At 44.7% G+C, this 13,231-nt stretch overlaps 1 protein-coding gene across 1 annotated transcript in view; it reads right to left on the bottom strand.

Moving 5' to 3' along the window:
* NUP160 (nucleoporin 160) overlaps window positions 1-2,615 on the bottom strand; it is a 38,276-nt gene extending 35,661 nt beyond the window's left edge. Inside the window, exons 1-3 of the mRNA XM_059709373.1 lie at window positions 2,468-2,615; window positions 2,091-2,202; window positions 212-422 (exon numbers count right to left, since the gene is read on the bottom strand). Coding sequence (XP_059565356.1) covers window positions 212-422; window positions 2,091-2,202; window positions 2,468-2,567 — 423 coding nt within the window. The 5' untranslated portion in view covers window positions 2,568-2,615. The remainder of the gene's footprint in view (window positions 1-211; window positions 423-2,090; window positions 2,203-2,467) is intronic.
* Between the last annotated feature and the right edge of the window lie 10,616 nt (window positions 2,616-13,231).

Raw genomic sequence — 13,231 nt, 5'->3', positions numbered from 1 at the left:
GCTAATTGTTGAGCTTAAAAAGAAAGCAATTCTTTTTAATAAAATCTATTTCTTCAACTTAAAATGTGTCTGATCATTTTAAGCAGTAACTATCAAATTATACTTGGTGAGGGCTAACAAGGAATCCACATTTCCTTAACTTCCAAAGGATATTCCTCTAAATCTGTGACAACCAGAGGCACCCGGGAAATAAATGACTTAACCAACTTACACTCCTATACATCCGGGAAGGGTGAGGTAAAAGCAACCTGTGCACTGTCTGATTGGTTAATATCAAGATTATCACATGATTCTGAGTCTCAGAGACATGAACCCCTCCAGGTAAGAGGCTACAATTTTGGAATTTGAGGCGAACTGCATTATTCAACAGATTTATGTCCAGTGACTCTTCTACTAGCTCCAGTGTATCTCCGGAGGTCTTCCTGTTTAAAAAAAAAAAAAAAAAAGAGACAAAAAAAGGACATTTGTTCAAAAAGCTTATGCTTTTCTTTCTGATTGTTGCACTGAAATATATGAAAATAATTTCCAGGTGAACTTACCCAGTATGAAAACTTTGGACAAAGAAATTCAGACCAATTTTTACATTCCAAACCACCACATTATATAGATATACAAAACAGCACAATATAAAATTCAAATATTATGTGCCTGTTAAAAAGAGGTATTTCCAAACTAGATAGTCCACTTACTTAAATTCCACTATAATGAAAATCCATGCCACCTCCCTCCCTCTTTCACATTACTTGTGAAAGAATGTGGCCTCCATGTATGTAACTACAGCCTCAACTCACAGTGACCCTAATAAATATGGGTATTTCCCCCTCTAGTACTTCTGGTACTTATTCCCGCTAGGATGCAGGGTGGACTCTTCTTCAGGTGCAACTCTGCCATGTGGTAGCCCATCATCTCATCTACCATATCACCCACATTATTCCCCCAAAATGGGTCTCCTTACAGCAGGGGTGGGGAACATACGGCCCATGAAATCATTTGGTCTAGCCCTGCCAAGGCATTAGGGGCAAGTTAAGAAAAGTTTTGACTAACAGGCTATATATATATATATATAGCAGGCTAATTTTTAAGTGATAATTTTGTATTGTCTACAAATGTTATAAATATCCAAATGGCCCTTGGCAGAAAAAAGCTTCCCCATCCCTGCCTTACAGCAATTAAAGGCCAATTCCTGACTGTCTCAAGCATATCCCTCCTGCTTCCATAAACACTCAAATACACTCTTCCCAGGCCTCTGCCTTTCCGTCCCCCATTCTGGCCCCCATCCAGCTATCATGTTTTCTCCACTGTCCTCTATGGCTGTGCTTTCTCTATTTCCTCACCTCAGTGAGTCCCTCCTACCTCCCCAAATCTCAGCATCTCTCACATCACTTTCTCCCATTGCACTCAAGCCACAGACAGTCAGCTCTTCAAGTTCTTCCCACCTCATGGCCTTTGCATAGGATGATCCTTCTTGCCCAACTGCTCTCTCCCCCAAACCCCTGCCTGGCCAACCCTTCATCCTTCAGATCTCAGGTTAAATGGGACTTCCTTAAAGGCTTTCCCACCCCCACAGAAAACATTTGGCCCTCCCCTTGGCCTCTCACAGTCCCTATACTTTTCCCCGGAAGCAAGTATGAAAAATATGTATTTATATACCTATGCTGTGGTCATCGATTTAATATCTTTCCTTCTGAAAAGGGCCCCACGGAAGGTGAGCCCCCATCTAACGCCGCTACATCTTACATGATGACAATGGTGGTGGTTTTCGTTCATCACTTCACCCCTAACACACCTAGCAGAGTGCCTGCCGGGCTCAAACCCGTCTGCAGAGTGAAGGGCACTATGAAGCATTATAAAAACACAACGGGCTTACGTTTACCCCTGGTCCCCGGGGCTCTATCCCTTACGCTGCTACATTTCCCCTGCGTTCAGTACTGCCCTGATGGGGCACATCCCCTGGGACCCTGGTTCCCTTCATTTCCTCCGGATTCACATAGGATTAGAAAACGGTCTTTTTTCCTGCTGGGCATCGCTTTGGAGGATGACACTCGGAGAACGACCCGACCCTCCGGGGGTTTGGCGAGCACCGCACTTACCAATGAATGAACCTGTTCCTGGTGACGGATAACAGCGTGCCGCTCTCCACATAGCAGAAGCCTCCCGCGCTCTCCGTGTATTTCACAGTCCCGGCCGCGGCACCGGCGGTCCCTGCAAGAGGAGAGCGATCAGCCTGCGCCCAAGGTTCCCCGGGGACGGCAGGCACTGAGGGCGCCGAGGAAGCGGAGGACCACAGCCTGACAATCCATACAGAGAGAAAGGGGAGAAGGAAGAAGAAGCAGGACACTACGGAAGCCCGTGCCCGGCTCTAGCCATGTGGACTTCGGAGGATGAACTGGGAATCAGAGACTCAGGGGCCCAGGAGAGGGGCGCGAGGGGAAGAATCGGGTCGCGCCCTCCCCGGCTGCTCCCGTACCAGCGCCGCACACTGTGAATTCCCGAAAGTGCCTCGGCCTTTCGCGCTCAGCACCGCTGAGCTCCAGGAAGCTCCGTTCCAGGGCTCCCGCCGCCGCCATCTTCCCGCCGCTGCCGCGAAGCCCGACGGGACACCAGCGGGACCGGCCGCGTCGTCACTTCCGGGGGCGGGGCGGGCGGAGGCGCCGGCAGGTAAAGAAGCTCGGGGAGGAGGAGGGCGGCTGCGACCCTGCCTGGCGGGGCTCCCACCGAGTTGGCCGGAGACGAGGGCGGAAGACCGAGGGGAAAGGGGAAAGAGGAGCCGGCTATGTCTGCGGAACCTTCGCGCGGCGGTCCCGGGCGTCTCCGGGGGGGCGGTGCCCTTTTCCCGGCGGCCTCGGGGCCGGGGGCGGGGCCGGGTTTGTTTCCCTGTTTAAAAAACCGGCGCGGGCGGCGGGGCCGAGCTCCCGGAGGGCGGGGTTCTGGGACCTGGCGGGCTCCCCGGGACCCCAAGTTCGCGGTCCCCTCTCCCTGCGTCTGGGCGCCCCGACCCGGTCTCCTTTTCGTCACATTTCCCCGACACGTGGGATCGGGGCGAGCGGAAGTGAGAGGCAGAGGGGCCTTTTGTGTTGGAATTTCCCCCCCAAGACTATTCTGTGTAAGGACGCTTAATGGATGCAATAAAACGTTGATGCTGCAACCTGCTGAGGTGACCTACATGCCGTTCGCATGGATACGTGAAAGGAATTTGCCTTTCGTTCACCCGTGATCTGAAGGTTTGGAAGAGACTGCGGCGTTACCCGGATCTAGCGCCGCGCAGATGCTCAAATTGAGGAATATGCTAATTTTGAGGGGAAAGGCTCCCCCCTCCCCCTTGGTAGAAAGCGTTTGTTAAGCACATCTGTTGTTATTTCTTGTTATTACCAGTGACCACAGCCCTTCGTGGTCTTTCTGTTTCATCCATCCTACTCTGACCACTCCTTTCTCTCTTTGCAGCTCACTCCTAGGACACATCAATGCAATCCCTTCATTCTGCGTCCAATCCATTGTTCCTGCCCCCTTTTCACCGTGCCTCACTTCCTTGATGTTTCCTTCTTGCTCTGCTTACATTTTATTAAAGCCTGGCAGGTGTGGCTCCGCGGTTGCGTGTCCACCCATGAACCAAGAGGCCACAGTTCAATTCACTGTCAGGGCACATACCCAGGTTGCAGGAGGCAGTCGATGTTTCTGTCCCTCTCCCTCTCTAAAAATCAATAAAAACATATTTAAAAATTTTTAAATTAAAATACTCCCTTTCTCAGTTCTGTTCATCATACTCGGGTAAAAATTACAACTGTGATTAAATCCAAATTTGCAGCCGAACAGGCCTGCAGAAAAATATAGTCATGCTGACATGCTTCCCTGTACCTCCATCATTACTCTGAACCTGGAGTGCACCCTATTGCTGCCCAGCAAACACACATTGTATTTCTTTTGTCCACTTCCTGTCCTACATGAGTATTTACAGCTCCTTTAACCTGCAACATAGCTCCTTTAACCTTGCCCTCGTGTTCACTCTCAGCTTGTTCTGCGCTTGGAAAACTGATGCAATCAAAAGAGCTTCCCCAACCACCACATCTCCCTACCTACGAGCATCTATACCAGTGGTTCTCAACCTTGGCTGCACATTAGAATCACCTGGGAATCTTCTTAAAATTCTGATTTCTGGGCCTCATCCTCGGAAATTCTGTTTTCTTTGTTACTAATGTTGTGGCCCCACCCCATCACAAAGAAACAGAATTTCCAGAGGATGAGGCCCAGAAGTCAGGATTTTAAAAAGATTCCCAGGTGAGTCTAATGTGCAGCCAAGGTTGAGAACCACTGGTCTATACCCACATATGCTGCCTTTCCTTCCCGTTCCTATAGCCTGAATTGCCCCTGGGCATACAAGGACAACCTTTCCAATTTTTCCTAGATCACCTGCCTAAAGACATCAGTTCAGCAATTCTTTCCTCTCCTACATCCTCAATCCCCCCCCCCACCATAAAAAGATTATTGATTTTAGAGAGAAAGGGAGAGATAGAAACATCAATGATGAGAGAGAATTATTAATCTGCTGCCTCCAGCATGACCCACACTGGGGATTGAGCCTGAGACCCAGTATGTGTCCTGGTTGGGAATGGAACCGTGACCTCCTGGTTCAAAGGTTGACGCTCAACCACTGAGCCATGCTGGCTGGGTTCCTCCCTGCTTTCTATATCCTCCCCACCCCCCTTATCCTTCTACTTGACTGCACACTCCAAGAATCATGCCTGGCACAAAAGAGGCATTCAGTAAATATTGATGAATGAATGAATGAATATTTCAGGTGAGAGTTGATGAGGCCCCCTGCATGGCATGGAGAAAACAAGAGTAAATTTGAAGGAATATTTAGGAGATAAAATTAGGATCTGGTGAGTGAGTATGAAAGTAAGAAGAAAGGCCAAGTCTAGGATTTTTCCTATGTTTACAACTGGATGAATGGTAGATGCCTTTAACTAGGTGGTAACTAGTAGAAGAGTAGGAGGTCTGGGGAGCAGGGGGGAAACCTGAGCTGTATTTCCTTTCAGGAACAGTCAATATTGGTGGTAAAGGTCCTAATGTTGCTGAATGAAAATGCATTGTTGAAAAGAACTACCATTTAAAAGATTTTTCCTGAATCAGGATTTCAAGCTCCAGAGATTCCACCAGATAATATGGAATAATCTCCCCATCTCTAGCCCCTTAAGCTTAATCACACCCACAAAGTTCCTATTGCTATGTAGGTCTCAAAGATCAGGACATGGACATTTTTCTTTGGGGATGGTGGTGCTTTTTCTACCTACCATATTAATGATTTACTAAATATGTCACATTCTAATGTCATCCTCATAAGGTAGTATTATTTCTGCAAGGTAGATAACTTTTCTGAAGCACTTGTTAAAAATATAGTTTCCACCAGTTGTTACCACCTTAACCCAGAATTCGACCTTAGCATTTTTCACCAATAAGGACAACCAGATATAAAGTATCTCCTGGTGTGATACAAAGTGAAGAATACAGCCCAGCCGTAGTGGGTCAGTGGTTGAACATCAACCAATGAACCAGGAGGTCCCGGTTTGATTCCCAGTTGGGGCAAATGCCTGGGTCACGGGCTCCATCTCCAGTAGGGGGCATGCAGGAGGTAGTCAATCAATGATTGACTCATCATTGATGTTTCTATCTCTCTCCCTTCCTCTCTGAAATCAATAAAAGTATATTTTAAAAAAGAATATAGCATAATTAAAAAGCACTTTGAAACAACTTTATTAAGATAGTATTTTTATACCATAAAACTCACCTCTTTGTACAATTCACTGATTTTTCTCTATCACCTGGTTGTGTCACCATCACCACAATCTAACTTTGGAACATTTTTATTACCCCCTTCTCCAATTCCCATATCTATTAGCAGTCACTCCCCATCCTCCCTTCTCCCCAGCCAAAACTACTAGCCTACTTTGGATGTTTGCTTATTTATTTCCTATAAATGGAATCATACATATGTGACATTTGTGATTGGCTTCTTTAACTTAGCATAATTTTAAAAAATAATCCTCACCTGAGCATGTTTCTTTTTTTTTTAATTGATTTTCAAGAAAGAGGAAGAAAGGGGGGGGGGAGAGAAACATTGATGTGCGAAACATGGATCGGTTGCCTCTTGTATGTACCTTTAATGGGGATCAAACTTACAACCTGGGTATGTGTCCTGCCCGGGCCTAGAACCCACAACCTTTCAGTGTTCAGGGTGATGCTCTAACCAACTGAGCTACACTGAGCAGAGCAGCACAATGTTTTCAAGGTTCATCCATGTTACAGCATGAATCAGTACTTCATTCCTTTTTTATGGCTGAACAATAGTTCATTGTATGGATATACACTTGTATTTATCCATTCATCAGCTGCTGAACATTTGGGCTGTTTCCACATTTTTGGCTATTGTGAATAATGCTGCTCTTACCATATGAAGTGTTTTTACCAAAAAATGTTTCATCCAGATTGTGATAGGTAGAATGGCCCCCAAAGATATCTACATCCTAATCCCTGGAACCCGTGAATACTTACATGGCAGAAGGGACTTTCTACATGTGAATAGGTTAGTATGCAGAGATAATAGGTTAGTATGTAGAGATAAGACTGGATCACGCAGGTGGGCCCTGTCTAATTACATAGTCCTTAAAAGAGAGCGTTTCCCTGATGTGGTCAGAAAGAGAGAGATGTGAGGACAGGAGAAAGGTCAGAGATATGTGACACTGCTGGCATTTAAGACAAAGGGCCACAAGCAAGGAATGGGGCCGGCCTCTAGGAAAGGTACAGAAGCAGGTTCTTCCCTAGGGCCTCCAGACAGGAATGGAACCATGCCAACACTTCCATTTCAGCCCCCCGATTTTTAAAAATATTTTTTATTGATTTTTTACAGAGAGGAAGGGAGAGGGACAGAGAGTCAAGAAACATCGATGAGAGAGAAATATCGATCAGCTGCCTCCTGCACACCCCCTACTGGGGATGTGTCCGCAACCATGGTACATGCCCTTGACTGGAATCAAACCTGGGACCTTTCAGTCCACAGTCAACCCCCCGCGTTTTGCTCTTAGCTGAAGGAAGCTCCCTTGCCTGTGGTTATGCTCCTTGCATCCAATGAGCGGTCAATACAGAAAGTCTAAAGGTCCTGCCCGCTCCCCTTGATCTAGGATGACCCTGAAGGACCATCTCAGCTCCAGAGTGCTGTGTGGGTGGGTGAAGCCTAACTTCTTTTTCTGCCCAAACCTGCCTGCCTCAGTTTCTTCGAGGTACAGTTCCTAAGATCCCCCTCCAATAAACCTCCCGCATGCAGACCTCTGCCTCAGAGTCTGTTTCCTAAAGAATCCAACATGAGACATACACACATGACATCTTGTCTGAGGATGGGCAGCCAGCTGGGAACCAGCAGGGGAAAAGAATTTGGAAAGGTAAAGAGTTTAGGAGAGGATCTACTCTAAATTGCAAAATGGATGGTGACATTTTGGAAAGAACATCAGCTGGGCATTAGAAAACGGGTTCAAGTTCTAGCCGGGTCTCAACTAATCTCTTACCACTCGGCAAGCCGCCCGATCCTTAGATTCTAAGGCTTAGAAGATCGTTGAATGTATTGATCCTCAAGCTCTCTTCTGGCCCTGAAGCTCTAGGGTCTGCGGTCTAAAAGTTAGAGACGGGCAGCATCTTCACCTTCATCTCTCCTTAATTTCCAGGCTCTGACCTGAGCCCACACCAGAAGCTCCCCAGGACTGAGGACAGGCATGTCCTCCCTGAGTCATGTAAGCCGTGTGCATACTTAAAGTAGCCATATTTCTTTTAAAGAACTGTTTGTTAAATTGATGAGGGTGTCTTACAGTTTCCTAGGAATCCAAGAATTACAATTCTTGACAGGGAGCTATCTCATTCTTCTTCTCCAACTCACCAGAGTTATCAGGATGTAAAAGTTCCTAATAGGTGTTTGGAGGAGTGGCTAAATGCGTGAGTCAATGCACATTTGCATCCTTAGCAGACTCAGATACCTCTTGAACTATTAATCTGGTTGGAATGGTTGTACTATAAATGGAATATATTGCCATCTAGTGGTCAGGTGGTAACTTCATTTAGAAACAACATGCAGAATGTTACCAAGGTTATTGTTTGTGCAGCAAGTTTTATTTACGGATACTTTCATAAGAAACATTGTTGTTGTTGTTGTTGTTTTATCACTTGGCACTATATTTTGAGAATGTCTTAGTTTTCCAGAACATCACTAAAAGGTACGTATCAGTGAATAGTATTGTAAATTGAACTTTAAAGCAGATTTTCCTAAACTAACTTAATAGCTATTCCTTGAAAGATGAATTTGGTAGCTTAAATAAGTATAGGAAATGGTGATACCGTTCAACATATTATTTCCTTCAGAACTTCTCAGAGACATTAATATGTGCTTTGTGGAGCTCCAAGAGGGGCTTATGCATGATGTGTTTTCCAGATTCTATGGGAAACTATTTGGGGAAACACTGCTTTATTGTCATTGTCACCATATGTTAAAAATATCTATTAGTGCACAGTGTTTTCCTGGCTTCAAAACCTTCTCTAACCTTCATATCCACGTTCTAGACACAGTGAATGCAAGGAGCATTGAAAGAAATCAGTAATCATGCCTTACATTTATATGGAGCCTAGCTTTTAGGTAGTAATTTTAAAATTTAAACTAATATTATTTCACATGGAACTTTCTTGGTTGTTTTTGTTAATCCTCACCAGAGGATATTTTCCCATTGATTTTTAGAGAGAGTGGAAGGGAGCGGGGAGAGACAGAGAGAGAGAAACATGGATGTGAGAGAGACACACTGATTGGTTGCTTTCCAACCAGGGCCTGGGATTAAGCCTACAACCAAGGTATGTGCCTTTGACTGACATCGAACCTGGGACCCTTCAGTCTGCAGGCCGACACTCAATCCACTGAGCCAAACTGGCCAGGGCTCACATGGAAACTGTTTTTATGTAATCTACTTCTTTTGGGTTCTAGGAGTGTGGTCCCCTGCCCCTTGCACAGTTACTTTCAATAACTATGGTTAGCGATTGTAGAAATGACTTAAGATTTTTCACTTCTGTAGGTTTTCTATGTTGCCTTTTACCCGTGTGTGCCTGTGACTGAATTTCAAATTCCTGACAAGAGCTTCATGTGTCCTTCACTTATTCTTTCATTCTTGATTGCACATCTACTATGTGCCAGGCGCTGGGGTGAGAAAGTGCCCACAGAATAGGAGCTTATGCAGTCAGGGATCTTGTCTGCCTTGTTTTCTATTGTCTCTCTACTTCCTAGCGTGGTGACTAGCACTGTTCATAAAGTATTTGTGGGCAGAATAAAAATTTCACACTCTCTGCTTTTGAGGTCCTCCCAGTTTAATATATATATATATATATAGAGAGAGAGAGAGAGAGAGACAGGAGAAATACAGATAAAAACCAAATATGATAATTATAAAAGAGATAGGTAGAAAAAGGAGAAAGAGCCCTGGCCAGTTTGGCTCAGTGGATAGAGTGTTGGCCCAAGGACTGAAGAGTCTTGGGTTCGATTCTGGACAAGGGCATTTACCTCGAGTGTCCCAGTGGTGCAGGAGGCAGCCAATCGGTATGTGTCTCTCACATTTTTGTTTCTCTCTCTCTCTCTCTCTGTCTCTGTCTCTCTCTCTGTCTCTCCTTCTCCCTTCCACTGTCTCTAAAAATCAATGGAAAAATATCCTTGGGGTGAGGATTAACAATAACAACAACAACAACAAAAGAAGGAGAAGGAGAAGAGAAAGAAGGAAAGAAAGAAAGGAAGAAAGAAAGAAAGATCTTGGAAGCATGGAGAAACTGGGGTGAGGAGTACTTGAGAAGGTGGGTCATGTTGTAGAGGGCTTTTCCTTTCTCGTTAAAGAGCTTAGATCAACTTAAAAGTCTTTCTTTACAACTCAGTGCTTAATAACTTCTTATTGTAGATTTGGTATAAGAATTTTATTTTATCTCAAATAAAACTTTGTAAATAGCTAAAAATATTTTTGAAATGTTGATCCACCCTTAGTACAGTGAGTGTTAACACGTGGGCCTGTGAGAACCTCGCTGAATGAAAGTAGACATCACCTTAAGGTTGGTAACTCCTGGGGATGCCAGGATGACATTGTAGGTGCTTAATAATTGGCCTCTACTTGCTGTCTCGAATGTAGAAATTCTCCCCAGGAAACCCCCAAAAGGAGAATCTTCTTTGAAAAGCAAAATTATTGAATAAGTGAAGTATGTCAGTGACTTCTCACTTCCCCTTTCATTTTTCTTTCTCCTCGCTTAGGAAACCACCGCGACTTCAGACACCAGGGCCCCCGGATGGCCCCTGACCGCCTGGGGTTCCCACCCAGACAGACCCTCCTGTGCTTTGTACTTATCCTTGAGGACATGTGCTCTGGATATTTTTTTTCACATTTGATGTAATATTTCTCATACATTTCAATATGTCGTGACTCATTACATGCTTAATTAAATGTTATTTTTATATCCTTGTAAGAACGTGCACATAATTTAATTCACAGAATCAGAGAGAAGAATCCTTGCTTGAACCATATGTCCTGAGGTTTGCTTCTGAAATGTGCTATCTCTATCGAAACCAGCTGTGACATAATTGGAAGTGATCTGACATGGATTCACACGGAGGTACTGAGGAAATAAAAGCTTAATAAGTTGCCCTTCCCAGAGGTATGGGAACTGCACGCACGTTGCCTACAAACATTGCCACTCTGCCCTTTCTTGCTCATTAGGTGGGGGTCCTTTCCTTCCTCAATGTCATTTTTGACAATGAAGCTGCTTGCAGTTGACTAGAACTGGCATGTGATATACAATTGATTTATCATCTACTTCAAAGGAATGGAACTCCAGTGGTGGAACTGGAGGCATTAACAAGGAACCAGATGTGTAGGTAGGCTTAACAGGGGCAGGTAAGTCATCTCAACAAAATATGATTAATATTGACCTTAAAGACCAAGATCAAAGCTGACCGCTAAAGAGTTCTATTTGCATGTGCAGAGCCCAGAGCTGCTTTTTCATGCAACAACACTACCATTAAGAAGCTAATCAGATTTTTTTTAAGTATAGACTCTCATTTAGACCTACACTCGTATGAAAGTGAACTCCCTTCAGATGCTCCCATCTTATTCTTCCTTTTTGAAAACCTCGGGGCTGTCACTTCTTTTGTTGCTGTGCGACCACAGGCAGTGCCAATCCACCTGCCCACATCTTTGCATCTTGCTCTGCACAGTAATGATGGTGATAAAGAGCAATTGGAAGATTATTGTCATCTGTTTAATTCTTTTCTCGGCTCCTGCACATTCTCTAATGTCTTCCTCCCGTTGTTCTACTCCTTCAAAGAGTGAAAAGGTCCAAATCCTAAAAATAGGAAGCATTTTTAGAAGTATTAGCCCTTCCTCATTTTGCCTGCCACGTTCCAGTCGCTGCAGGCGCTGTCAGATGTTTATAAGCAACAAAAAGAAGTCACTTCCATATCGCAGAGCAAGGGTGCTGGTCCGCCGGAGTGAGGGTTAGGGCTCTGATTAGAGGCTCCAGTTTGAGGTCAGAGGCCACTGCTTTGCTAAATCCCAGACTGCAGTGTTGTTTCAGCTCGCCTTTGTCATCGCCCAAATCACGCAAGAATGTGTGGAAATTCAATAAGTCAAAATGTCCGCCTGCAGCCTCGGGCCTGGCAAAGCTTCTATAGGCAACCGCTGGTCGCACCCAGGCACTGTTTATATTTCCCCGGCATCCTCCAGGGTCCTGCTTACGCACCCATTTCTGTGCGGAGCCAAATCGGAACGGTCATGTTCCTCTCTGCCTGGCCGGCCGCTCCTGACGCTGGGCCCGACAATGCCAGGCTTGAGAACGATTTGTTTCTGATCTCCAGCCAAGACGCCTAACAATTCTCTCCCTTCCTTTCCATCGCCCGCTTCTTCCTTACCCATGCCAAGTCTGGGGTTTTCCTTGTCTAGAGAACATGCAGGCAAGGAAATGAACTTTCTTCGGATGCGACAGACCACTTAACGGAAAATGTGCCCTTTGTTCTCATTCAAATGCCTTCTCCTCAAATGACATTTCTCTCGAGGCTTCTGTGGCTAGCTATATGGGTACTCGCCGCTTAATTTCTACCAAGTCCCTGTGAGAAGACGAAGAAGTGGGCATTGGAATTCTGATTCTTCTGATTGGGGAAGCAATAGTTCAGAGGCAAACTGATTTCTCCAGGGATTTAGTCAGGCAATTCTGTTAGCTGTGTCTGAATCCATTTTTTAAAATTATCGAAAAATCCTTTCAGCTCCTAGCAGCCATGTCCAAGACAAAGGAAGCAAACGCTTATAGTCACCTCCAGAAAACAGAACGGTAGGTCTGGTTGTTGATCACTGATTCCTCCACGAGTCAGAAAACGTTAGGTCCTGTGGACACAGGCCAGGACAGCCCAGCAGGGATTAGCATCCTTCTTCCCACTGTTAACGAGGCACTTGACCTTGGGCAAGTCACTTCACTTCTCTGGGCCTCTGTGTCCTTGTCTGTAGAATCAGGCGGGTGGGTTTCCTGAGCTCTGAGGTTTCCTTCTAACGGTAGGAATCTATAGCCAGGAAAATGCCAAGATAAAGGCGTAAAGCTGAAACATCTTTAAAATGTCAGCAAAGCATCTATATATCACACTTTAAAAAGAATCTCTGGTAAATGAAAATGTGCATATATTGTGACTCAACAATTTCACTCTTGGGGCTTTACCCTAAGGAAACAATCAGAGATATGCTTCAAGATACAAGGATGACTGTCACAGTGGTGTGTGTGTGTGTGTGTGTGTGTGTGTGTGTGTGAAATAACTGTTTTAATTTTAGATTTACAGAGAAATTACAAAGACAGTAGAGAGAGTTCCTGTACACTCCCTCCCCATTTCCTTCATTGTTAACGACTTTTATTAGTATCTGCATTTATCACAATGAATGAACCAATACATTATTATTTATAACTAAATATATTGTTATTAACTAAAATCCATTTTATTCATATTTCTTTACTTTTTACCTAATGTCCTTTTTCTGTTCTCAGATTCTATCCAGAACTTCTCACTGCACTAGCTGCTATGTCTCCCTAGATTCCTCAAACCTGTGAAAATTTTCAGATTTTCATCCTATATAATAAAGAGGTAATATGCAAATTAACCATCACGCTGTCATGCTGTCACAAGATGGCTGCACCTACAGCA

Source organism: Myotis daubentonii, chromosome 9, assembly GCF_963259705.1.
Source record: "Myotis daubentonii chromosome 9, mMyoDau2.1, whole genome shotgun sequence".
Classification (NCBI taxonomy): domain Eukaryota; kingdom Metazoa; phylum Chordata; class Mammalia; order Chiroptera; family Vespertilionidae; genus Myotis; species Myotis daubentonii.
The sequence above is the reverse complement of the archived record's forward strand: the minus strand, read 5'-3'. Positions and strand labels throughout refer to the sequence as shown.